This window comes from Oncorhynchus kisutch, linkage group LG12 (assembly GCF_002021735.2).
Source record: "Oncorhynchus kisutch isolate 150728-3 linkage group LG12, Okis_V2, whole genome shotgun sequence".
Classification (NCBI taxonomy): Eukaryota; Metazoa; Chordata; class Actinopteri; order Salmoniformes; family Salmonidae; genus Oncorhynchus; species Oncorhynchus kisutch.
The window spans coordinates 20,381,186-20,408,225 of NC_034185.2; the positions used below are offsets into that span (position 1 = coordinate 20,381,186).

General features: G+C 46.8%; 1 protein-coding gene across 1 annotated transcript in view; it reads left to right on the forward strand.

The window, feature by feature from the left end:
* Positions 1–547: 547 nt before the first annotated feature.
* The window catches only part of LOC109901354 (DNA polymerase zeta catalytic subunit), a 121,542-nt gene continuing 95,049 nt past the window's right edge, over positions 548–27,040 (forward strand). The window contains exon 1 of the mRNA XM_020497383.2: positions 548–1,380. Coding sequence (XP_020352972.1) covers positions 1,242–1,380 — 139 coding nt within the window. The 5' untranslated portion in view covers positions 548–1,241. The remainder of the gene's footprint in view (positions 1,381–27,040) is intronic.

Here is a 27,040-nt window from a genome sequence, read left to right on the forward strand (position 1 = left end):
ACTTTAAAATGGAGATTGCCTAAATAGCGATGCCTAGGCTGTCATAGATGCTATAATGGTACAGATACAAATATGAGTCCTCAATCTATCTCTATGTTCTAGCCAGTCTGGCAGAACGCAAACATCCTTCTGGATTCGGCAACTTGAGCCTGCGGGTGGTGGTGGTTTGTTCAATACGTGCAAGTTGTTTTCTGTAAATGTTTAATTGCGAAAGTGGTTACAGTCGAAATCAGGCCATTTCAAGTACATTTTGTAATCGTGTATCATTAAAATGCATAATTTCTATGTTTAGTTTATCTTTTAGATCAGTGGAGCAGTATAATTATTGCAGGGTGTTAACAGTCAATATTCACAAAATGTCCCCAAAAAAGTAATATAATATTTTAGGAATAATAGGATTTGGCCTGTCATACCCATGTCCCGCCCAAAGATTTTTCAACCAATTAAAAAGCTCACTTTCACATGCTCGCTTGTAAATGGACCAATGGAAAACGCGGTGGTTCTACGAACATAATTTGGGACTGGAGCTTGACTCCTCTGACTGGCCGGTGTTGTTGGAAATGCGGCAGTAGCTATCAGTAGATGCAAACACTAGGGGAGGACTGGCGTTGCTTGGGTTTAGTGAAGAGTGTTTTGATCATATTACAGAGGAGAGTAAACCTTGTCCGCTGAGCCACATTGGAAGCCACTAACTGCCACATAGAATTGTATTTGCAAGCCAAGCTAAATACTTGCACTAACATCTGCCTCAGCAGGAGAGTATAACTCAACGATTCCCAGTTTTTCAGAATGGATATGCCGTAGCACCTGGACTCCGCGAGTGGGAACAAAGTGGTTTATGTTTAGCTGGCGAGCTAGTTTGTTAGATAGCTATGTCACGTCTCATGGATAGCGGCTACTAGTTTCAGCATTCTAAATTCTGAGACGAGTGTAGTAACTATGTCAATAGTAACTGATTCACGGGGCACCTTCATTAACTACAGCGTGGTCTCAAAAGCTGCAACTCGGATTTACTCACCATAGTTCTTAGCTTGCAAGCTAGCTGGAAAATGGGGCAACTCCGCGCTCCGCCTCGATAAAAAACTATTTGGTTTATTGCTATGTGTAACTAAAAAGGATTGTTTGGATCATTCGTCGGTTGTTACATTGTGCAAAACAGTTTATTCTCCTCCTGGTCCTAGATGATGCCACAGTGTGTGCCCCATGCGCGCTCCGCATAGTTCATTGGATCTAGCACAGTCATGTTTGCCGTCCGTATCGTCACCGCTGACTACTACCTTACAAGTCCTCTCAAAGACTTGGACGTCATTTATAACGAATTCAGAGAAAGTGACGTGAAGAAAGTACCAGTGGTTCGGATTTTCGGGGCAACTCCAATAGGTATGTTCATATGGTTTTTAATCAATGACTGGTCATTTGCAGCATGGTACAGTACCACCACGCGTTGCACGGATGTAACACACATATGCAACATCACAAAACCAACCCTATTCAAACATGAAATTAGTTGTAATAAGGAGACGGACGCTGCCACATGAAAGATGTTTAGTGAGGTGACACATCGTAATAAACCATGCACCACCCGCAGCTGTTTGCAGCATGCGCGCGATACATGGTTGCTTTGTTTTCTATCTCGAGCTCCACAGGGCGGTGGACAGACCTCTACATCAGCATTCGGCACATAACCCACTTTACTATACCGTTAATAAAATATATTATGCAGTATATTATGCAGTCTCTTTTCTGTTCCCAACAACCTGTGGATTGGTGCCACAGCAATGTTGGAATCACAGCATGACAAAGTTGTCACAATGGAGGTGTGACTGATTTAACTGGCTGCAGTAGTCATGTCTAGATGGGATACAGCTTTTGGCAAGTTGACGCCAAAAGTAGATTTTTTTTGTTGTATTTTAGCTAAACCTTTTCCTAACCCTAACCTGCATAAATTCTAAACCTGCGACGAAAAGTCTATTTTGACAAGCTGCATTCCTTCTAGAGAAAATAGTGCAGTTTTAACAAAGAGCTTGCTGCAAATCTACACATTTTCCATGGGGTGGAATTTATACATGATATCTGAGTGAGGGTGACTAAGAAAATCAATGGATGCAACAGGGATCAATCAAATGTAAATCTGGGAGGTTGTTTTTGTCAGGTGAATGCCTTAATACAGTAATTCGACCATGGTTGCTTCATGTTTAGGTAGCAGGCTGCTAGACTAATTTACCAATCTAAAGAATGTTAGCTGACATGGGCTAATTAATTGACTGTCAGTGACTGACATAAGAAACTGTCTTTGGAAATTGACCTGCAGCCCTACAAAAAGGGGGCCCTGGGCCGCATGCCCATCCCTATTCTAGACAAATCCACTGGCTGCAGCACTTACTGTGGTTGATTTCAAGCCGACTATGGAGGACGAGCATGCCACCTGCTTTGCTTTCTAGTATTGGTTGTGTATCGTAATCGCAGACCAAGGAAATATTTTCAGTAATAATTCCCTTCATTCACTGCACAGCAGCATAACCTACTCTGTTTTTGGTCCTTTTTGTATTTACTGTAGGCTGTGTGGATATTCACAACAGGCTTTGATGTAGGACTGGCATCTGAGAGAATAGCTTTGCATGTGGTCACATCTGCATTGTAAAGGCGGCAGCTCTAACCGCTTATCACACACTTATCATATCATCTCTCAGACAATGTCCCAGTCCCCCTCACTGACCAGTTTCCTCACAGCTTTATAGTGTAACAAGTTGCAGTGGTTTTGGTTCACCAATGCCATGTAGACTGCTGTTGCCACTGATTCCCTTGTCAGTGATTTATGTTGAGTGTTTCATAAACTGTTGAATGTTGTTTTCGACCCTCCAGACTATTAGTCAACATGAGGTCACGCGGAGGCAAGCACAGACAGCCCTCATTTCACACACCATCTTGTAGCTTTGTATTCGTCTGCAATGTTCTTGAGTCATTGTTACCTCCAGGTGTTGTGAGGCTATGGGTGTTAATAACAATACAAGGCATTTGTTTCTGGATGTATGGTTGTAGTTTTGGCAGAGTGCATTGTTTTACAGTAACTCCAGCAGCTCCAAGTCTAAGTCTGTGTTGGCTCTGTATTTTCTGTGTGAAATTGCATCACCATCTGGAATACATTGACTTAAAGCACAACTTCTTTTTATTTTTCCATTTCGAATGTCCGCTGAAAAATCTGGGAAATGGGTCACACAGACACCCATGAAGAGAATCCATTCTTTAGTCCCTTGTATACATGATGAGTCAGGCTTGAACTATAATAAGTATAACCCATTCTCATTCTGTGGGAGTTGCTGGACTAAAAAGGAAGAATTGGCTAATCAGCTCAGTGTGTCCTCTCCTGACCCACGGCAGCTGGGAGGGAGACACCAGTCTTCCCTCTGTCACTGGACACCACACTTTCTGTTTTCACCTAACCTGGTTACTCTTCATTGGCCAGCCCCTGAGGCCCTGCCCTGTTACAGCCGTGGTGTTCTAGTGGTGTGGTGTGGTGTTCTAGAGGTGTGGTGTTCTAGAGGTGTGGTGTTCTAGTGGTGTGCTCCTCTATCGGTCTAGCTGCCTGTCTACATCCACGAGGGACCAATATCTCTATGATGGAATGCTAGAGAGACAGATGTTGTTCTTTCATGGTTTCAGTTGTTTTTCCCCAATGCACACCATCTTTGCTTATTCAGGCCAAATGATAGTGGTTGTGCACAATGTGCAGTGGTAATCAGTAATTCATTGCATATGTAATAGGCCAGCAGTAGCCAGCTTGATTGTGAATGAGCAGCAGTGGCAGACTTGATTGAAGTATCCATGCATGGTAAATACTGAGTGTCTCCCACACTGCTGGGAGTTGCAGTCTTTGAGCTCTGACAGCATTGATCCTGCTTGATGTGTAGAAAGACTAGATTCAGCAGGCATTCCTCACTGCCTGGGAGAGGCAGGAAGCCAGGCAGGCATTCTGTTTTTGTTTTTCTCTGCTGAATATGTGCATGCAAACATTGGGGTGTGTGCTGGGGAGACTTGCATGAAAAATTCACCTGAATGAGAGGTCAAACAGCGAACCGCAGAGTGGGATAAAACAGAGGACCTCTCTCCAACCCTCTACCCCCTGCCCTTCCTTCCTCCCCTTTCCTCTCATGGGGGAAACTCTAATGCCGTCTAAAGGAATTCCTCCCGGATCCATTAAGAGGATAATGGGGGATTCGAAGACTTGGCAGTTCATTAGTCAGAAAGTCATTGTCTCCTGAATGGTTTACCTCCCTATTCTGTTTATTGGATTATTTAGCATTCTGAAGCTGTAGCCCAGTAGGTTTATGATTCTTATTAGACCACTTTGACGATGATACGACTAGCTACTTATTTCTCATGTTTTGTAGGCTAATGGTTGTCTTTTGTGGGCTTAGTCCCTTTACCCTCACTTGAATCCATTCCCTTCATCTCGTTTTGATGACAAAAACAGCTTCCAGAGAGCAGCATGAACCCTGGCCCCTGATAATCCTGAGGCGTGTGATGTTAAGAAACTGAGGCTCTGGATCTTTAAAGTGTGGCCCCAGCCCAGTGAAGACACACACGCATGTCCAGGTTTCATTAACCATTAATAAAGGCCTGTCGTTCCTTTGTTTGTCATCCATGCCTTCTCTTTGGGCCTTCCCTCCATAGTACGTCAAGATGGTCCAATCAGTGGCCCTTTACCTTTGATCTATAGGAGACATTAATGGCACCTCGTTGTGTTTCTTTATGTGGGCGTGAAGAAGCGTCTCCGTGCTGTGTCTCTGTCATAGGGGCCTCACATCAACCCAGGAATTCCACGAGTGCTAGATCCAGGTTCAAAGGGTTCAGCGGGCACAGTGATGGACTGTCTGCTGCATTGAGAGCTTAGTGAACAAATATCCCTCATCCTTGCAACAGGGATCAATCAAATGTAAATCTGGGAGGTTGTTTTTGTCAGGCGAATGCCTTAATACCGGAGGATTACTTTTATATTAAAGCTGAATGGGCCCCACCCCTTTCTCTGGGTGGTGATGATGACCTACTGCTGTTGCTTCTAGCCTGGTTACTGGAGAGGTAGGTCTATGTCACAGTCAGCTTGCAGCCTATACTGTAGCCTTTAACTCATAGCTGAGTTAGACATGAATTAGACATATAGCCTGCAACATGAAGCTGAATGGAGTACCTTTAGTCTGGCCTGCGGCTGAACTGTTATACATTTGGTCTGTACTGTAGCCAAGGCTATGTGGCTTTTTTTTTATAGGTTAACCCATAGCGGAGTTTTAGGCTACGTGCTCACTCTTTAGCCTCAAACCTGCGGCTGAACTCTTAGGCCTACCTTTAGTCTGGCCTCTGGCCTGTGGCTGAACTGTGTGAGGTGTGTCTTTGTCCTGTCTAATGGGAGATTTTTCTGAGCCCTCTCTGGCGCTGTCACTGGCTCCCCCTCCCCTCTCTTTGTCTCTCCGAGGTTTCTCTGTACAGTACACAGATGCCCTTGCTGCAGCACCGGGGCCTGGGTGATTGATGGCTTTAATAGCTCCCTCCGGTTCTACGGTGGCTATTTGAATGCGTCGCCTCACCCGCCTCCGAGGGTAGGAATGTGCTGCAGCAGCACTAGTCATTGTCCCGTCCATCATTTTCTGTCGCCCAGGTTGAGTTAGGTGACACCCTGGTCTTTTTACTGTAGTGCTGTACCCACCAAGCCCTTCAGACTTTTCCTCAGATGTCTCTTCTCCCCACTGAGACCTATCACAGCCTCACTGCGTAGCCCATATCTCATATTTAACCTTTACAGTCAGTTGACCAACGGATTACAGGGGGAATTAGAGTCATATAACACAGCCAGGTGATGTATTTCGCATGGTTCCAGGCTGAATGTTGTGGATCTGGTAAAAGAAGAAGAGTGAGATGGAACCTTGGTGTGCTGGCCACATTTGTATTTTCTTTAGCAGCTAACAATAAAAGCAGCAGAATTGCAGGCCGTATAACTGTGTGATGGATGGCAGATTCATTAGCACGGGGAATGGAATGTGACAGTCAGCCTGTTCTGCTCTCTGGGCTGCTCGCCTCAAGGTGGGCTGGGTTGGGCTAAACCTAATGACTTTGCTGCAGACAGGTGTGTGTGTGTGTGTGCAGGACTATTATTTGCTGTCTAGTTGATTTGTGTTGCATTGGCCATGTCAAGGTCACTCCACCAGAGGGAGGCCAGGATCTACCTGTCCCTATGATCTCTGGCCCCCATGGCTGGGAAGCGGTGTCCCAAATGGCACCCTATTCCCTTTTATAGTGCACTACTTTTGACCAGGGAACCTATATAGAGAATAGGGTGCCATTTGGGGTGTATAGACAGCCACCTCTTCTCTCTGGTACTGGCACTAGGCTTGGTACTGGCACTAGGCTTGGTACTGGCACTAGGCTTGGTACTGGCACTAGGCTTGGTACTGGTACTGGCACTAGGCTTGGTACTGGCACTAGGCTGGGTACTGGTACTGGCACTAGGCTTGGTACTGGCACTAGGCTGGTGCAACACACTTGCACGATGGGCATCCACTTCACAAAATTCATTACCAAAATATCTGGAGATGGAACATCTATTACATTTACTTTGAGTACCAGTCCTAATGGCCTTGCTAGGTTTATCCGTTCAGTTAAAAGCAGCAGACACACCATGCCTTGATGATTCACCCGGTCAGCTCTCATCTGTGTTAGTCGCCCACCTTCTGAGAGACCACCGCTGGATGGCCAATTGTCTGAGTTAGCAGCTCTTTCCGGCACCGTTTGATTTGGCTGGGTCTAATCAATAGGGGAGCTGCTGTGTTAATAATACACAGACAGGGTGGAGGTGGCCATCCGGCTTTACTGCTTGCTGATGGTCAATACGTCTGCTGTCTGCTGACTGCAAATCACACTGACTGACTGGGCCCAGACAGACCTCCAGGCTGAGGGGAGTTTGAGGTAACAGACTGACTGACATACGGGCTATACTTGCAGTCTGAGGGGAAGTAACCATAGAAATAGAATTATCTATAATTCAATCTAATTCTATGGAGGAAACAGACAGCCAAGCCTCCGTCTCTACTATCAGTAATCCAGCACATGGTATATAGCTGCCATGGGACTTTTAAACACCTGCCCCAACCACATTTAAAGGAAGTACCAGGGCATGTGGGGATATCAGTGGGCTGTTGTCAGCCAGGCCTATAGCAGTATCCTGTCACTGCTGCCTGCCAGTGAGGTCATGCAATTAGGCTAGTTCTTGAGTGAAGCTGGACTGGACTCGCGTTGGTCGCCAGTGACCGGCCAGGAAATGCTTCCTTTTTGATGTACTGTATGAAAGAACGCCTGTGTTCTTCTCGTTTGATGTGGAGTGCTTAGTAGTGGAGGTGCTGCCCGCCTGCCAACGGTTGTGTTGGCATGGTAGCCTAAGTGGATTTATGTTCTTTGAATGGAGGGAGTCCCTAAAAAAAACAGGCATCAACTGTGTGGTCTCACTCTGGCCCAGGGAGCCTAGTGTTGGCACATAGATTTGGGTTGCTGCTGAGGGTTCCAACCTTTTGCCCTCTCCTCTTGGCTCTTTGTCCCTACAGCAGATAACTGGTGTGAGAGGCCCTGCCAATTCAGGCTGTGTTAGGACTTTCTAGCTTTCTGTTCCTATGGCCATCTCTCACTGTTTTTACAACTTATTTAAAAGATTGAAGGAATTTGTCAGAGAGAGCCAGAACTGGGAACAAAGGAATGTTTTGAACCTGTCAGGCACATAATTTATTAACATCTGGATGTTAATAAAGCAGACGGAGGTATCTGTTAATGGGTCATCTCTCATGGACAGATGAAACTGCAAGAATCTGTCAAGGCTCATGTAGAGTTATGTGATTACGAGCAGTTCGAGAGGTGTGTTCAGTTAGCTTGAATGTTTGCTTCATTGCAGAACAGTTTGTACTCAACAACACGTTTCCCCAAAATGTTATTGTACGTTCTTGAACCGACTTTGAGGTATGTTTGGTGGGTGTGGCTTGAAGCAATGAGTGATGTATTTAAAGGGCAGTGGCCATGCTGACAGCGTTCCCCAACTCACAACACAACCCCGCCCCGTTTTTCAACTGGCCGTTCAGTACAGCACCTTTTCCGTTCAATTGGAACGTTCCAGAACGTAAAAACATACTGAACGCAGCCCTGGTTTGGGTTTTTGTCATTGATTTTTTTGGGGCGAATCAGGGTTGGGCGAAGGCGGTGCTTAATAAACTGAGGTGATTTTCAAGTCGTGTGGCTCATTAACTGTTCCACAACAACAAAGTCAAAATTGGCTATATTGTAAAAATACATAACTTCCTTTTAGAGCATGATAAACATGGGTGAAATTAGAAGGGAGGGTTTTGGCCAAGAGTTTCTGTTTGCAAGGGAGGCCACTTCGCTTCCTTCCTTTGCAAAGGTCATCAAAATTTGATAACTGCATTCCCCCTTAGAAGTAAAACAGTGAGAATTTTACTTCTGGGGAAAGAAGAGTAGGCCTACAGCTCTGTTTTTAAGCTCTAACTATGACAGGAAAGCCCTGGGTTTTGAACACTCCGTTCTACACTCCCCGTTGTAAGAACCTGCGTCTGTCTGCTTCTGAAGACCAAACGGAAGGTTTTGATGCATTTATTCCACAGTTCCACTGTGCACAGTGTGTATGAAAGCAGGCTTATTCAAAGAGGGGGAATTCTAGCTGGCTCTAAAAATAGCCCAGCTTGTTTTTTAAATGCAGCCAAGCTTGCTGCTTTCTCTTCTGTTGTGTCAGTGCTGGAGGAGAACAGTGAGGGGTCCTACTTAAAACACAGACTCTGGGGTCGACCAGAACATACTAGTCTTCTGCTGCCTGTCCCATTTTGGAAGCATCTGGGTTTTTTTCTTGAAGGGAAATGTCTTAAGCTGTTCCCCATTTCCCCTTTGTTGTGTTAGCTATTTTATTTTCCCTCACAGCAATACTTCAGCTGCAATTTGGCTTGTCTTTGCTCTGTGTGTGTTTTGAGAGGGGGAGACTGAACGTGTCTCTCACTCGTCTAATGCACCAATCGTGCCTCCCCTAAGCCGTGTGCTGTATGGCTGGGAGGGAGACATGCCATGAATATCACATTTCGACGGGCAGACCTGTTAAGGGAACATCTCCTTTTGTCTTGATCAGACCTGTTAAGGGAACATCTCCTTTTGTCTTGATCAGGCCATTTGGACACAGTCACTGCTTTCCTGGAGTATTAAACAACTGAGGTTGTGGAAACCAGAACTCTTAGGTTCTGCCTGCCGGCTCCATCCAGAGTCCTTCAATTGGATTTCCATGGCTGCTGTCGACTGTTTGAGTACTCACATCATTTTCTTCTGAGTACTCGAATGGGGGGAATATTTTTTTGAACAAGGCTGGAAAAAATATGTGCACATTTATCTATAGGACAATGCCAGCAGTGCACAACAATACCTCATTTATCATAACCATTACAGATGACAAATCATAATGCCCCATATACATATACACTACCGTTCAAAAGTTTGGGGTCACTTAGAAATGTCCTTGTTTTTGAAAGAAAAGCTTTTGTCCATTTAAAATAACATCAAATTGATCAGTGTAGGGATTGTTAATGTTGTAAATTACTATTGTAGCTGGAAACGGCTGATTTTTAAATATATATCTCATTTTATTTTATTTTTAGAGGAATCTCTACATACAGAGGCCCATTATCAGCAACCATCACTCCTGTGTTCCAATGGCATGTTGTGTTAGCCTTTAAAATGCTAAACTTGGATTAGCGAACTGATCATTAGAAAACCCTTTTGACATTGTTAGCACAGCTGAAAACTGTTGACCTGATTAAAGAAGCAATAAAACTGGCCTTTAGACCAGTTTAGTATCTGAAGCATCAGCATTTGTGAATTCGATTACAGGCTCAAAATGTCCAGAAAAAAACTTTCTTCAGAAACTCATCAATCTATTCTTGTTCTGAGAAATTAAGGCAATTCCATGTGAGAAATTGCCAAGAAACTGAAGATCTCGTACAACGCTGTGTACTACTCCCTTCACAGAACAGCTCAAACTGTTGTCGAAGAGTGATCATTTGAAACTGGGCTCAATTTGGTGAGTTGAAAGACAATCTTTCAGGGTTACAAACCAAAATATGTCTTTTTGATATGCAGATGTTTTAACTTAGTTTATTTAGCCTTTTCTTTGGAATTTTCAAAATGAAAGAACAATTCCACATCGAACTTTGCGTGGGGATGAATTACGGCCACTACATATGTTTGGAGAGAATGCCTATGCCTAATGATTCTGATGAAAATATGCTCTTTGTCTAAATCACACTTGGTCTAGCTAGCACTTTACGCTGGAGACACAACAGCATGATTTTATTCCGTCTCTTTCATTGTAAAGGTGGACTCCGCAAAATGAAATTGCCACGAGCAGCACCACAGATATTGTGATGAGCGAGATACAAGAATTCACTGTCACACAGTAACTGCACATGTGCATGGGTTCGCTTCACTTTGTTACGGCAACGGGTCCTAAACATTGGAGAAGTTTAGCCTCGCGGTTTAATGCTCTTAGTTGTTGAGGAAATTGACCCACTATGCTGTTTGCACATCTACGTCATATCGCTGAGTCTACCTTTTAATATGACATGGTAATGTGTGTATAATACACTGCTCAAAAAAATAAAGGGAACACAAAAAAAATAACACATCCTAGATCTGAGTGAATGAAATATTCTTATTAAATACTTTTTTCTTTACATAGTTGAATGTGCTGACAACAAAATCACACATTATCAATGGAAATCAAATTTATCAACCCATGGAGGTCTGGATTTGGAATCTCACTCAAAATTAAAGTGGAAAACCACACTACAGGCTGATCCAACTTTGATGTAATGTCCTTAAAACAAGTCAAAATGAGGCTCAGTAGTGTGTGTGGCCTCCACGTGCCTGTATGACCTCCCTACAATGCCTGGGCATGCTCCTGATGAGGTGGTGGATGGTCTCCTGAGGGATCTCCTCCCAGACCTGGACTAAAGCAAGACATGATTTCCCAGATGTGCTCAATTGGATTCAGGTCGGGGGAACGGGCTTGCCAGTCCATAGCATCAATGCCTTACTCTTGCAGGAACTGCAGACACACTCCAGCCACATGAGGTCTAGCATTGTCTTGCATTAGGAGGAACCCAGGGCCAACCGCACCAGCATATGGTCTCACAAGGGGTCTGAGGATCTCATCTCGGTACCTAATGGCAGTCAGGCTACCTCTGGCGAGCACATGGAGGGCTGTGCGGCCCCCCCAAAGAAATGCCACCCCACACCATGACTGACCCACCGCCAAACCGGTCATGCTGGAGGATGTTGCAGGCAGCAGAACATTCTCCACGGCTTTCATCTGTGAAGAGCACAGGGCGCCAGTGGCGGATTTACCAATCTTGGTGTTCTCTGGCAAATTCCAAACGTCCTGCACGGTGTTTGGCTGTAAGCACAACCCCCACCTGTGGACGTCGGGCCCTCATACCACCCCCATGGAGTCTGTTTCTGACCGTTTGAGCAGACACATGCACATTTGTGGCCTGCTGGAGGTCATTTTGCAGGGCTCTGGCAGTGCTCCTCCTTGCACAAAGGCGGAGGTAGCGGTCCTGCTGCTGGATTGTTGCCCTCCTACGGCCTCCTCCACGTCTCCTGATGTACTGGCCTGTCTCCTGGTAGTGCCTCCATGCTCTGGACACTACGCTGACAGACACAGCAAACCTTCTTGCCACAGCTCGCATTGATGTCCCATCCTGGATGAGCTGCACTACCTGAGCCACTTGTGTGGGTTGTAGACTCCGTCTCATGCTACCACTAGAGTGAAAACACTGCCAGCATTCAAAAGTGACCAAAACATCAGCCAGGAAGCATAGGAACTGAAAAGTGGTCTTTGGTCATCACCTGCAGAACCATTCCTTTATTGGGGGTGTCTTGCTAATTGCCTATAATTTCCACCTGTTGTCTATTGCATTTGCACAACAGCATGTGACATTTATTGTCAATCAGTGTTGCTTCCTAAGTGGACAGTTTGATTTCACAGAAGTGTGATTGACTTGGAGTTACATTGTGTTGTTTAAGTGTTCCCTTTATTTTTTTGAGCAGTGTATATCATTTCATATTTCAGTTCAAATTAAGATGCAGAATCATCCATCTCCCTTTTGTTCTGTGGACTGTTGTCAAACAAGCTTATCCATTTCTCATTTATTTAGCGTTTCACAGTCACTCCAGTCAAGACTGCTTGGCAGTTTCTGAGTAAATTAATATTTACATCTTCAATCCAAACACTAACTGTGACTCTGTCTGTAATTGACTAGATTGGAATATTTGACTGCCTGTTTGTGCAGAAGTGTAGTGTACTACTGTGAAAGGAAGTTGATTCTGTGCAGCCTCCTGTGTCCCTGTCCGCTGGCTTTTTCTTACAGTATACTGTGTCCCTTTTCACCTGCAGTACAGTGTCGTGGCCATGCATACTGCATGATTGTACCTCCACTGTGTGTGTCTGTGTTTTCAATGCTAGTCTACACGGTGCTGTCAGACTGGGAACAGCAGACACTGAGGATTCCCCACCTGCTGGTCACAGTCTTGTGGCTCTCTCACCCACTTTTCCACTCTTTGCTCTCCCTCTCCCCACGCTCACTCTCTTCTGTTCCTTTGTTCTCCTCTACCTACACTTCCTGCAGATCCAATTTCTCTCAATTCATAATTTCTTCACTATTTTCTCTCACTTTTACCCAGATCACTCTCCTCCTTTCTCTCATCCCTTTTTTCTGTGTCAGAGGTGACCTGTCCCTGCAGGTGTCATGTCACACTGTGTTCCTCGCTGTGTCCTGTTTAGGGAGGACATGACCCCAGTCAAAATGTGACTTGTTCAGTGATGTGTGTGGGACAGAAGCTGCCCTCCCTGGCCTCTGCCCTCTCTGACCCTGTCAAGTTCATTCCCCTCTCACCCTGATACCCTTCCCTCATCACCCTGAGCCAATCACATACCTGAGCTCCAACACAGTGGCAAACGTTAGTGAAGAATCGGAGCAAAATTAGTGCCTGGGACCTGACTGGACAGGTCCATTTATGTCTGGCTCAGTGTTGACATAGTAGCATAATGCACTTCACTGGATTAAGGGTTTACTATTCAAGGTCCTAAGAGGTCCCAGGTCTGTGTGGGGTGTGTGACCATTCAGTGATGTGGTAGAGCTCTGTGCTTAGGGGCCCTGCTTCCATTATGCTCTTATTGAGTTAAAGCCCCTTCTTCCTCTCCGTCTTCACCAACTCCTCTACCTCCTGCTTGGCGTCCTCCTTCCCCCTTCCACCACGACCTTCCTTTTCTCCTCCTCCAAATCCTGCCTTTCCTCCCTTTCTCCACCCACTATACCTCCTCCTGTTCTCCCCTGCTATGTAGAGACTTCCTCTAGTTGCCGTCATGTCTCCAGTGGATTGTGTCCAGGCCTCCTGCTCGGCTGTGCTGCTCTCTGATGATCCTCATTGTTAAGTGGACTGCTCAGGTCTCTGGTCAAACAGACGTGGCTTTGTGTCTGGACGATATGGGAAGAAAGCAGCCCTGGTCGGTCGGGTTCTTCAGCTTCACCCTGCTAATTATACTTCCTCCTACTGTAACAAGAGGCAGGGAGGAGGGCTCTAAGGGACACTGTGGTATTAGTGCTTGGGCCACATATAAACATACTGTAGGTGAGAGGACTGGACCACACAATAACAGACAAAAAGAGAAGGCGGCACGGCCAAACTACTGAAACAATAGCCTGGTTCAGTCTCTTTGTCCTAGGAGGACTGTGGTTCTGTTCAGTCTAGAGGTCGACCGATTATGATTTTTCAACGCCGATAACGATTATTGGAGGACCAAAAAAAGCCGATAGCGATTAATCGGCCGATTTTAAAATAAGAAGTTTTAGGTTGTAGTTATTATAGGACTATTTCCCTCTAAATACAATTTGTATTTCATTAACCTTTGACTATTGGATGTTCTTATAGGCGCTTTAGTATTGCCAGTGTAACAGTATAGCTTCCGTCCCTCTCCTCGCTCATCCCTGGGCTCGAACCAGCAACACAACAGCCAGCCTCATCTCGGGAGTTTATGACTTCAAACCTGACGCACAACGAAGAGCTGCTGGCAAAACGCACGAAAGTGCTGTTTGAATGAATGTTTACACGCCTGCTTCTGCCTTCCACCGCTCAGTCAGATACTTGTATGCTCAGTCATATATGCAACACAGGACACGCTAGATATGCAACACAGGACACGCTAGATAATATCTAGTAATATCAACCATGTGTAGTTAACTAGTGATTATGATTGATTGTTTTTTATAAGATAAGTTGCTAGCTAGCATTAAACTTACCTTGGCTTACTGCATTCGCGTAACAGGCAGTCTCCTTGTGGAGTGCAACGAGAGAGAGGCAGGTCGTTATTGCGTTGGACTAGTTAACTAAGGTTGCAAGATTGGATCCCCCGAGCTGACAAGGTGAAAATCTGTCTTTCTGCCCCTGAACGAGGCAGTTAACCCACGGTTCCTAGGCCGTCATTGAAAATAAGAATGTGTTCTTAAGTGACTTGCCTAGTTAAATAAAGGTGTAAAAAAATTAAATTAAAAATCGGCAAATCGGCACCCAAAAATACCGATATCCGATTGTTATGAAAACTTGAAAGCGGGCCGAATTAATCGGCCATTCCGATTAATCGGTCGACCTCTAGTTCAGTCTGTTGGTCCTAGGAGGACCGGGGTTCTGTTCAGTATGTTGGTCCTAGGAGGACCGGGGTTCTGCTCAGTCTTTTGGTCCTAGGAGGGCCGGTGTTCTGTTCAGTATGTTGGTCCTAGGAGGACCGGGGTTCTGTTCAGTATGTTGGTCCTAGGAGGACCGGGGTTCTGTTCAGTATGTTGGTCCTAGGAGGACCGGGGTTCTGTTCAGTATGTTGGTCCTAGGAGGACCGGGGTTCTGTTCAGTATGTTGGTCCTAGGAGGACCGGTGTTCTGTTCAGTCTGTTGGTCCTAGGAGGACCGGTGTTCTGTTCAGTATGTTGGTCCTAGGAGGACCGGGGTTCTGCTCAGTCTTTTGGTCCTAGGAGGACTGTGGTTCAGTGTTGGTCCTAGGAGGACTGGGGTTCTGTGGACTGGCATGTGTGTCACTGTGAGAGTCACCCACTGCAGTGGTAAGCGGGCTGGGCTGGATCCCCTCTGTCATTGTCTGTCTCTTTTCCTCTACCCATTGAACCATCGCACAGCTACTGCTTGCTCTGCCACATTGCTACACTCTCCATGGAATGTTAGTCTGGAAAACTTAACCCGAAACAGTGACTAGGATCTGGTTTCAATGATGGACTCTTTTGGCAACTTCGATAAAATGCAATTTGGGGTGGGTCCTCTTCAGACAACTCTCCCAACAAATCACAAGGCGGACATGCCAGAACGTTGCGATTCAAGTTTACAGACAAAACCGTTGCAGTGGTTTTAGTGAAGGGAGTTGATGCAAACTTGCCGCTTGTGAAACGCACTTATTAAAAAGAACCGCTGTGAGCTCCATCTCGCTAGCTACTAGTTTGTGTTTTAGTCAAGCGGATAAAGTAGTGACATAGACAGTGACGTAGTTTCTTTATGACATAAGAGTCTCATTGAAACCAGAGCCTAATCTCACTGTTGCTGTTGCTTGTTGAGGTGGTTGGACATGTAGACTTTGATTGATGTAGCATGTTTGTGTGTCTGTTGGTGTGAGCACAGCTAGAACTGGCAGGGCATCGATCGACAGGCTGCCGTCGCACTAATCATGCAGGTCTGGCAGATACGCGCACACAAGGTACTCAAACATGCTCCTCTCACGCATACACTGACACACACACACGTATCACATGCACACATGCCTAGACACTGTGCAGCTGTGCAGCGCTGACCCTGGATAAATAAGCAGCCATACAGGCCTGTTACTACAGTAATAGTGTTCCAGCCTATAGACCTAGGACCTTGCTTCTTCCCAGGCATAGTATTCCCTTCCTGCTCGTCCTTATTCTGTCCCCCCGGGGGGTCGTGTGTGTGTGTGTCCCTGCTGTGACACTCCAGAGGGAATGGAGGCCCACCCGTGCCGTTAATCAGCCGTCCCGGAATCGTTAGTGCCGCCACACACCGTCACTGGATGAATGAACTGGGGCCTGTCATCGCCACTCATATCCCACACCGGAGATGGATGTGCGCAGGGGGGGCCACTGCTGCCTGCCCGCCCAGCCGCCCACATTACACCTTCAGCTGGGATGGATTCTCACAACATAGGCCTATACCCATGAGCCCTGGAGAAGGATGTGTTCATGTGACGTAGTGCTTAGTCGTCATTCAGAAAGACAAAGAAAAAACATACGAAAGAACAACAACGATGCTTTTATATTCTATTTTTTTGTGCTGTGGGTTGATGTGAGGTTATGTGGCTGCCAGACCATCTGTTGAGTCTCTTGCCTGCTCAAATATCTGGCACTCGTTCGCAGGACAATCTGGTCTGTTTGTTTCTCACCACACTGAAGTGCCAGGGATTTCTTTAGTGAACCCAGCAGGAGACCGCTTGGTCCAGTCTGGAGCTTCACAAACACTTTTTTTAGGTGTTTTATGCTTCAGTAAGGGCTGTCTGAGTCTGGCTTATGCTTTAGACAGGACTGTAGGTTAGGGCTGTCTGGGTTATGCTTCAGTCAGGACTGTAGATTAGGGCTGTCTGGGTCTGGGTTATGCTTTAGTCAGGACTGTAGGTTAGGGCTGTCTGGGTCTGGGTTATGCTTTAGTCAGGACTGTAGATTAGGGCTGTCTGGGTTATGCTTTAGTCAGGACTGTAGGTTAGGGCTGTCTGGGTTATGCTTTAGACAGGACTGTAGGTTAGGGCTGTCTGGGTTATGCTTTAGTCAGGACTGTAGGTTAGGGATGTCTGGGTCTGGCTTATGCTTTAGACAGGACTGTAGGTTAGGGCTGTCTGGGTTATGCTTCAGTCAGGACTGTAGGTTAGGGCTGTCTGGATTATGCTTCAGTCAGGACTGTAGGTTAGGGCTGTCTGGGTCTGGGTTATGCTTTAGTCAGGACTGTAGGTTAGGGCTGTCTGGGTCTGGGTTATGCTTTAGTCAGGACTGTAGGTTAGGGTTGTCTGGGTCTGGGTTATGCTTTAGACAGGACTGTAGGTTAGGGCTGTCTGGGTTATGCTTTAGACAGGACTGTAGGTTAGGGCTGTCTGGGTTATGCTTTAGACAGGACTGTAGGTTAGGGCTGTCTGGGTTATGCTTTAGTCAGGACTGTAGATTAGGGCTGTCTGGGTTATGCTTTAGTCAGGACTGTAGATTAGGGCTGTCTGGGTTATGCTTCAGTCAGGACTGTAGATTAGGGCTGTCTGGGTTATGCTTTAGACAGGACTGTAGGTTAGGGCTGTCTGGATTATGCTTCAGTCAGGACTGTAGGTTAGGGCTGTCTGGGTCTGGGTTATGCTTTAGTCAGGACTGTAGATTAGGGCTGTCTGGGTTATGCTTTAGTCAGGACTGTAGATTAGGGCTGTCTGGGTTATGCTTTAGTCAGGACTGTAGGTTAGGGCTGTCTGGGTTATGCTTCAGTCAGGACTGTAGGTTAGGGCTGTCTGGGTTATGCTTCAGTCAGGACTAGGGTTGCTTCAGTCAAGACCAGACAGCCCTAACCTAGTCTTGACTGAAGCATAACCCAGACAGCCCTAACCTTGTCTGGGTTATGCTTCAGTCAAGACTGTAGGTTAGGGCTGTCTGGGTTATGCTTCAGTCAAGACTAGGTTTGCTTCAGTCAAGACCAGACAGCCCTAACCTAGTCTTGACTGAAGCATAACCCAGACAGCCCTAACCTAGTCTGGGTTATGCTTAAGTCAAGACTGTAGGTTAGGGCTGTCTGGGTTATGCTTTAGTCAGGACTGTAGGTTAGGGCTGTCTGGGTTATGCTTTAGTCAGGACTGTAGGTTAGGGCTGTCTGGGTTATGCTTCAGTCAGGACTGTAGGGTAGGGCTGTCTGGGTTATGCTTCAGTCAGGACTGTAGGTTAGGGCTGTCTGGGTTAGTCTTAGGAAGCCCCTTGCAGAGTACAGAGTTTTAGGGTGTTGTCTGTTTACCTCAGGACTGTATTGTAAGGACTGTCTGGGAGTACTGTACATAGGAATGACTGGGAGTACTGTACATAGGAATGACTGGGAGTACTGTACATAGGAATGACTGGGAGTACTGTACATAGGAATGACTGGGAGTACTGTACATAGGAATGACTGGGAGTTATATGGGGGGGTTGACCACCTGTAACTGACATTTCCTGCAGTGTAGAACAGAAAGTCACCTAGTATGAAAAATAAACATTTTACAAGGTGGCGCAGTGACCATTTTACATTCTTTAGGGAGAACCCTGGTGATTTCACGTTTCAGATTCTGGTTTGTTTGCTCCAGTCTGTGCTCAAGAGTCAGGCGTTCTGCCAGGACAGGCCATGGCTGTGGAGAAGGGGAGGGGACGCCCAGCTAAGACCACACAGTCACTGGGTAGACTCTGTTGTCTGCTCCAGGATTTGCCCTGAGACCACCACGATCTCCACCAGCATAGTTACCTCAGCCAGGAAGGCCTACGGCTCCTAGCTATGACACAATGGAACCTGTGACTCACTGGGGGTGGAAGGGAATGAAAGCATTTCCTTGCGATCAGCCTCTCATGCTACTTTATATTGGACGCCTGGAGACACACGGCTGAAGACACTTGTGTTCAGGATCAGATGTGGATACAGTCAGCGGTGAAATAAGCCTGGTTAATCCATAGTAGAGGAGTTGTTCAGGAAGGAACGAGTTACAGAACAGAGTGGTTAGTGAGTGAACAGCCTTTCCTGGACATGCTGCTTCTACCACTGTAATTTCAGACAGGACTGGAGATGTTTCTGTGTTCGTCTGAGTCAGATCTGGAGACGTGGCCAACTGTGGAAAACAGAACAGGGGAGAGAGCAGACCAGGCAGCTGCAGCAGTGTACTACTCTGCCAAAGGGAATATGGAATGAGAGAGAGCTCTCCTCTGGTGCCCATAAAGAAACATGCCTTTGTTATGTGTTCTAGCAACAGAAAATAATCCACTTGCATATGCACTTTGAAGGATGGGGGATTGAAGGGATGTGGGTGTATTATCGCTATGGCCAAATTGCAGTTTTTGTGTGTGTGATGGAGGTGGTGTGAGGAGTAGGGGGTATGGGGAAGACTGGTGGCAGAGGGAGGCTAATGAATAGCACCCTACCACACCCTTTGGCAGCTCCCCCTGCTCTGCAGTCTCTGTCTGCTCTGCAGTCTGTCTGCTCTGCAGTCTCTGTCTGCTCTGCTGTCTCTGTCTGCTCTGCTGTCTCTGTCTGCTCTGCTGTCTCTGTCTGCTCTGCTGTCTCTGTCTGCTCTGCTGTCTCTGTCTGCTCTGCTGTCTCTGTCTGCTCTGCTGTCTCTGTCTGCTCTGCTGTCTCTGTCTGCTCTGCTGTCTCTGTCTGCTCTGCTGTCTCTGTCTGCTCTGCTGTCTCTGTCTGCTCTGCAGTCTCTGTCTGCTCTGCAGTCTCTGTCTGCTCTGCAGTCTCTGTCTGCTCTGCAGTCTCTGTCTGCTCTGCAGTCTCTGTCTGCTCTGCAGTCTCTGTCTGCTCTGCAGTCTCTGTCTGCTCTGCAGTCTCTGTCTGCTCTATCTCTGTTTGCTCTAATGTCTGTCTCTGTCTGCTCTGCAGTCTCTGTCTGCTCTGCAGTCTCTGTCTGCTCTGCAGTCTCTGTCTGCTCTGCAGTCTCTGTCTGCTCTGCAGTCTCTGTCTGCTCTGCAGTCTCTGTCTGCTCTGCAGTCTCTGTCTGCTCTGCAGTCTCTGTCTGCTCTGCAGTCTCTGTCTGCTCTGCAGTCTCTGTCTGCTCTGCTGTCTCTGTCTGCTCTGCTGTCTCTGTCTGCTCTGCTGTCTCTGTCTGCTCTGCAGTCTCTGTCTTCTCTATCTCTGTTTGCTCTAATGTCTGTCTCTGTCTGCTCTGATGTCTCTCTCTGTCTGCTCTGATGTCTCTCTCTGTCTGCTCTGATGTCTGTCTCTGTCTGCTGATGTCTGTCACTGTCTGCTGATGTCTGTCACTGTCTGCTCTGATGTCTGTCACTGTCTGCTCTGATGTCTGTCACTGTCTGCCCTGATGTCTGTCACTGTCTGCTCTGATGTCTGTCACTGTCTGCTCTGATGTCTGCTATGCTGTCACTGTCTGCTCTGCTGTCTCTGTCACTGTCTGCTCTGCTTTAAATAATGCAAAAACAATGTGTTGGAGAAGAAAGTAAAAGTGCAATATGTGCTATGTAAGAAAGCTAACGTTTCAGTTCCTTGCTCAGAACATGAGAACATATGAAAGCTGGTGGTTCCTTTTAACATGAGTCTTCAATATTCCCAGGTAAGGAGTTTTAGGTTGTAGTTATTATAGAAATTATGACTTTCAATCTATACCATTTGTATTTCATATACCTTTGACTATTGGATGTTCTTATAGGCACTTTAGTATTGCCAGTGTAACAGGATAGCTTCCATCCCTCTCCTCGCTCCTCCCTGGGTTCGAACCAGCAACACATCAATAACAGCCACCCTCGAAGCAGCGTTACAGAGCAAGGGGAACAACTACTAGAAGGCTCAGAGCGAGTGACATTTGAAACGCTATTAGCGCGCACCCCGCCAACTAGCTAGCCATTTCACATCGGTTACACCAGCCTAATCTCGGGAGTTGATAGGCTTGAAGTCATTAACAGCTCAATGCTTGAAGCATTGCGAAGAGCTGCTGGCAAAACCCACGAAAGTGCTGTTTGAATGAATGCTTACGAGCCTGCTGGTGCCTACCATCGCTCAGTCAGACTGCTCTATCAAATCATAGACTTTAATTATAACACAATAACACAAAGAAATACAAGCCTTAGTTTCCGGATTCGACCATATTAATGACCTATCTTAAAAACAAAAGGTTTATTCTTTCAGTGAAATACGGAACCGTTCCATATTTTATCTAACCAGTGGCATCCAAAAGTCTAAATATTGCTGTTACATTGCACAACCTTCAATGTTATGTCATAATTATGTAAAATTCTGTCAAAATTAGTTCGCAACGAGCCAGGCGGCCCAAACTGTTGCATATACACTGACTCTGCGTGCAATGAACGCAAGAGAAGTGACACAATTTCCCTTAATATTGCATGCTAACCTGGATTTCTTTTAGCTAAATATGTAGGTTTAAAAATATATACTTCTGTGTATTGATTTTAAGAAAGGCACTGATGTTTATGGTTAGGTACACGTTGGAGCAACGACATTCCTTTTTCGCGAATGCGCACCGCATCGATTATATGCAACGCAGGACACGCTAGATAACTACACATGGTTGATGATATTACTAGTTTAACTAGTGATTATGATTGATTGATTGAGCGTTGGACTAGTTAACCGTAAGGTTGCAAGATTGAATCCCCGAGCTGACAAGGTAAAAATCTGTCGTTCTGCCCCTGAACAAGGCAGTTAACCCACCGTTTCTAGGCCGTCATTGAAAATAAGAATGCGTATTTTAACTGACTTGCCTAGTTAAATAAAGGTGTAAAAAATAAATAAATCGGCCAAATTGGTGTCCAAAAATACAGATTATGAAAACTTGAAATCAGCCCTATTTCGATTAATCGGTCGACCTCTAGTCTGTTTGGCTCTGCAGTCTCTGTCTGTCTCTCTGCAGTCTCTGTCTGTCTCTCTGCAGTCTCTGTCTGTCTCTCTGCAGTCTCTGTCTGTCTCTCTGCAGTCTCTGTCTGTCTCTCTGCAGTCTCTGTCTGTCTCTCTGCAGTCTCTGTCTGGCTCTCTGCAGTCTCTGTCTGTCTCTCTGCAGTCTCTGTCTGGCTCTCTGCAGTCTCTGTCTGGCTCTCTGCCGTCTCTGTCCTGCTCTGCACAGCTCATCAACAGACTCCACGCAGCCAGTCAAGGCCAGAAATAGTAGCACCCCGCCTTGACGTCTGTGCCTCTTCTCCTCCCTGAGTCACACACACACACACACACACACACACACAGAGTGCCATCAAAGTCTCTCCACAGCATGGCAGACACACTGTTTACTCCCTCTACAGGGTGGTCATGCCCCCAAACACCACCACTTCAGAAATGGCTGTACTGGCAGTATTTCAATAGTCTCACCCAGGACTAGCATAAAGTAGGGTCTGCTAGAAGACAGAGCGGTCTATACTATGCTGCTTAAGACGTTTATAAAGCAGGAGCATACATTTCTCTATCCCACACTTTGTTTAGGCTGATCACTGCTTTTTCCTCTTTTCCTCTTTTCCTCTCCCCCTTCACTGCAGTCTGTTTCCTCCCTCCTCAGTCTCTCTCTGTTTCCTCCCTCCTCAGTCTCTCTCTGTTTCCTCCCTCCTCAGTCTCTCTCTGTTTCCTCCCTCCTCAGTCTCTCTCTGTTTCCTCCCTCCTCAGTCTCTCTCTGTTTCCTCCCTCCTCAGTCTCTCTCTGTTTCCTCCCTCCTCAGTCTCTCTCTGTTTCCTCCCTCCTCAGTCTCTCTCTGTTTCCTCCCTCCTCAGTCTCTCTCTGTTTCCTCCCTCCTCGGCCTCGCCCTGTTTCCTCCCCCCTCGGCCTCGCCCTGTTTACTCTGTATAGTGGTGTAGGTTGGCGTCTTTGAAGTAAACCCACAGAACTGAACCATCACGTGAGATGGGCAACACACACACACACCCTCCCTCATGCAATATGCACGATGTAGATATGCACGATGTAGATATGCACGATGTAGATATGCACGATGTAGATATGCACGATGTAGATATGCACGATGTAGACATGCTGTTGACAAGAGACAGGTACAGCACATTGAGATTCTCCATCAATATATTGCCATGCTAGAATTGTAATCCTGAGAAGTGTGCTGTAGAGAGTAAATGTCTGAGGAGAATGTAGAATGGCCATGCGTCTACACGAGGAACTACGAGGCACCCGTCCACAGTTAAAGTCATTAGAAGGCTGGGGGAAGGAAGGTAAATGATGGTGCAGATGTGGCTAAGCAAGCAGAAGTTTTTATTGATCGTCTCGACCTCTTCGTGCAGCAGTGGCACACTATTAGTTTGTTCCTGCCATCCATCCCTTCTGTCATAGCGTACCGGGCTACGGACAGATGTCTGGATAAGCCAGGCTGTTCAGTCAGTCGTTCAGGCCACTGATGGGTTGGGCTGTGGTGCTCTCTCTTCTGCAGGTGCTCTGGCAGGGACGAAGCTGGGACTATGAAGCACCATAATGGTTAGGGGATAGATTTTCTGATGCCAGGTGCTCTGCCCCCCTCGCTCGCCCATTTTCCCCCTCCTCCTCCGGGCCCACTCTAGGTCTCATCTTTTAGGCTCTGTGTCAGCTCTGTCGAATCCCTCTGTGTGTAAGAGACTGTCGAATCCCTCTGTGTGTAAGAGACTGTGTATGTGTGCATCACCTCACCCCTGTGTGTTGATTGCTTCACTTTGTATGAGGACCCCCCCCCCCCCCAGTTCATCCTGTGTAAGGTGCCCTGGCATTGAGACAGACCATGCTGGAGGCTCTTCACAGGTATTGTAGTACCAGTGTTAGGGTTCATTAACCTCTCGTCCACACTCCTATCCTCCCTACAGTGTTAGGGTTCATTAACCTCTCGTCACCACTCCTATCCTCCCTACAGTGTTAGGGTTCATTAACCTCTCGTCCCCACTCCTATCCTCCCTACAGTGTTAGGGTTCATTAACCTCTCGTCCCCACTCCTATCCTCCCTACAGTGTTAGGGTTCATTAACCTCTCGTCCCCACTCCTATCCTCCCTACAGTGTTAGGGTTCATTAACCTCTCGTCCCCACTCCTATCCTCCCTACAGTGTTAGGGTTCATTAACCTCTCGTCACCACTCCTATCCTCCCTACAGTGTTAGGGTTCATTAACCTCTCGTCCCCACTCCTATCCTCCCTACAGTGTTAGGGTTCATTAACCTGTCGTCCCCACTCCTATCCTCCCTACAGTGTTAGGGATTGGGTTAATGACCAGGCATCTATTATTCTATGTCCTCAACATGGGTTCAGTCTGTGTTAATGAGCCTCCCCTCCACTGTGCTCAGTTCTGTTCTCCCAGTCTCAAAGCATTAGAAAATGTTGGCCTTATTCTCTTACTGTAAGACCCAGTTGACCTTTGGTCCCAGTCCTGACTCCTTTCCCCTGCGTTGTCCATATTGACTACTCCGGTTAAGCCTAGTGCATACTGGCCCAGAGGCAATAGCAGAGGGGATGTTTTCCCCTACATTACTCCTTGCTCCCACTGGACCCCTCACTCTCTCCCCAGCTACGTTCATCTGTGAGAGGGGGGTTCTGTACAGTCGTGGCCAGTTTTGAGAATGACACAACTATTAATTTTCAAAGTCTGCTGCCTCAGTTTGTATGATGGCAATTTGCATATACTCCAGAATGTTATGAAGAGTGATCAGATGAATTGCAATTAGTTGCAAAGTCCCTCTTTGCCATGTAAATGAAACGAATCCCCAAAAAACATTTCCACTGCATTTCAGCCCTGCCACAAAAGGACCAGCTGACATGTCAGTGATTCTCTCGTTAACACAGGTGTGAGTGTTGACGAGGACAAGGCTGGAGATCACTCTGTCATGCTGATTGAGTTCGAATAACAGACTGGAAGCTTCAAAAGGAGGGTGGGGCTTGGAATCATTATTCTTCCTCTGTCAATTATGGTTACTTGCAAGGAAACACGTGCCGTCATCATTGCTTTGCACAAAAAAGCGCTTCACAGGCAAGGATATTGCTGCCAGTAAGATGGAACCTAAATCAACCATTTATCGGATCATCAAGAACTTCAAGGAGAGCGGTTCAATTGTTGTGAAGAAGGCTTCAGGGCCCCCAAGAAAGTCCAGTAAGCGCCAGGACTGTCTCCTAAAGTTGATTCAGCTGCGGGATCAGGGCACCACCAGTACAGAGCTTGCTCAGGAAGGGCAACAGGCAGGTGTGAGTGCATCTGCACGCATAGTGAGGCGAAGACTTTTGGAGGATGGCCTGGTGTCAAGAAGGGCAGCAAAGAAGCCACTTCTCTCCAGGAAAATCATCAGGGACAGACTGATATTCTGCCAATGTACAGGGATTGGACCGCTGAGGACTGGAGTAAAGTTATTTTCTCTGATGAATCCGCTTTCCGATTGTTTGGGGCATCCGTGAAAAAGCTTGTCTGGAGAAGACAAGGTGAGCGCTACCATCAGTCCTGTGTCATGTCAACAGTAAAGCATCCTGAGGCCATTCATGTGTGGGGTTGCTTCTCAGCCAAGGGAGTGGGCTCACTCACAATTTTGCCTAGGAACGCAGCTATAAATAAAGAATGGTACCAACACATCCTCCAAGAGCAACTTCTCCCAACCACCCAGGAACAGTTTGGTGATGAATGATGCCTTTTCCAGCATGATGGAACACCTTGCCATTAGACAAAAGTGATAACTAAGTGGCTCGGGGAACAACACATCGATATTTTGGGTCCATGGCCAGGAAACTCCCCAGACCTTAATCCCATTGAGAACTTGTGGTTAATCCTCAATAGTTGGGTGGACACACAAAATCCCACAAATTCTGACAAATTCCAAGCATTGATTATGCAAGAATGGGCTGCCATTAGTCAGGATGTGGCTCAGAAGTTAATTGACAGCATGCCAAGGCGGATTGCAGAGGTCTTGAATAAGAAGGGTCAACACTGCAAATATTGGCTATCTGCATCAACTTCATGTAATTGTCAATTAAAGTCTTTGACACTTCTGAAATGCTTGTCATTATGCACTGCTCCAAAAAAAAGGGAACACTTAAACAACACAATGTAACTCCAAGTCAATCACACTTCTGTGAAATCAAACTGTCCACTTAGGAAGCAACACTGATTGACAATACATTTCACATGCTGTTGTGCAAATGGAATAGACAACAGAAGGAAATTATAGGCAATTAGCAAGACACCCCCAATAAAGGAGTGGTTCTGCAGGTGGTGACCACAGACCACTTCTCAGTTCCTATGCTTCCTGGCTGATGTTTTGGTCACTTTTGAATGCTGGCGGTGCTTTCACTCTAGTGGTAGCATGAGACGGAGTCTACAACCCACACAAGTGGCTCAGGTAGTGCAGCTCATCCAGGATGGCACATCAATGCGAGCTGTGGCAAGAAGGTTTGCTGTGTCTGTCAGCGTAGTGTCCAGAGCATGGAGGCGCTACCAGGAGACAGGCCAGTACATCAGGAGACGAGGAGGGCAACAACCCAGCAGCAGGACCGCTAACTCCACCTTTGTGCAAGGAGGAGCAGGAGGAGCGCTGCCAGAGCCCTGCAAAATGACCTCCAGCAGGCCACAAATGTGCATGTGTCTGTGCAAACGGTCAGAAACAGACTTCGTGAGGGAGGTATGAGGGCCCAATGCCCACAGGTGGGGGTTTTGCTTACAGCCCAACATCGTGCAGGATGTTTTTCATTTGCCAAGGAACACCAAGATTGGCAAATTCGCCACTGGCGCCCTGTGCTCTTCACAGATGAAAGCAGGTTCACACTGAGCACATGTGACAGACGTGACGTCTGGAGACGCCGTGGAGAATGTTCTACTGCCTGCAACATCCTCCAGCATGACCGGTTTGGTGGTGGGTCAGTCATGGTGTGGGGTGGCATTTCTTTGGGGGGCCGCACAGCCCTCCATGTGCTCGCCAGAGGTAGCCTGACTGCCATTAGGTACCGAGATGAGATCCTCAGACCCCTTGTGAGACCATATGCTGGTGCGGTTGGCCCTGGGTTCCTCTTAATGCAAGACAATGCTAGACCTCATGTGGCTGGAGTGTGTCAGCAGTTCCTGCTCTGCTCCCTCTCTCAAATTTCCCATTCATCCCTCCCTCCCTCCCTCCCTCCCTCCCTCCCTCCCTCCCTCTCATAGTCCCCATCCCTCCCTCTCTCATTGCTAGTTATGGACTGGCCCGCCCGTTCCCCAGACCTGAATCCAATTGAGCACATCTGGGACATCATGTCTCGCT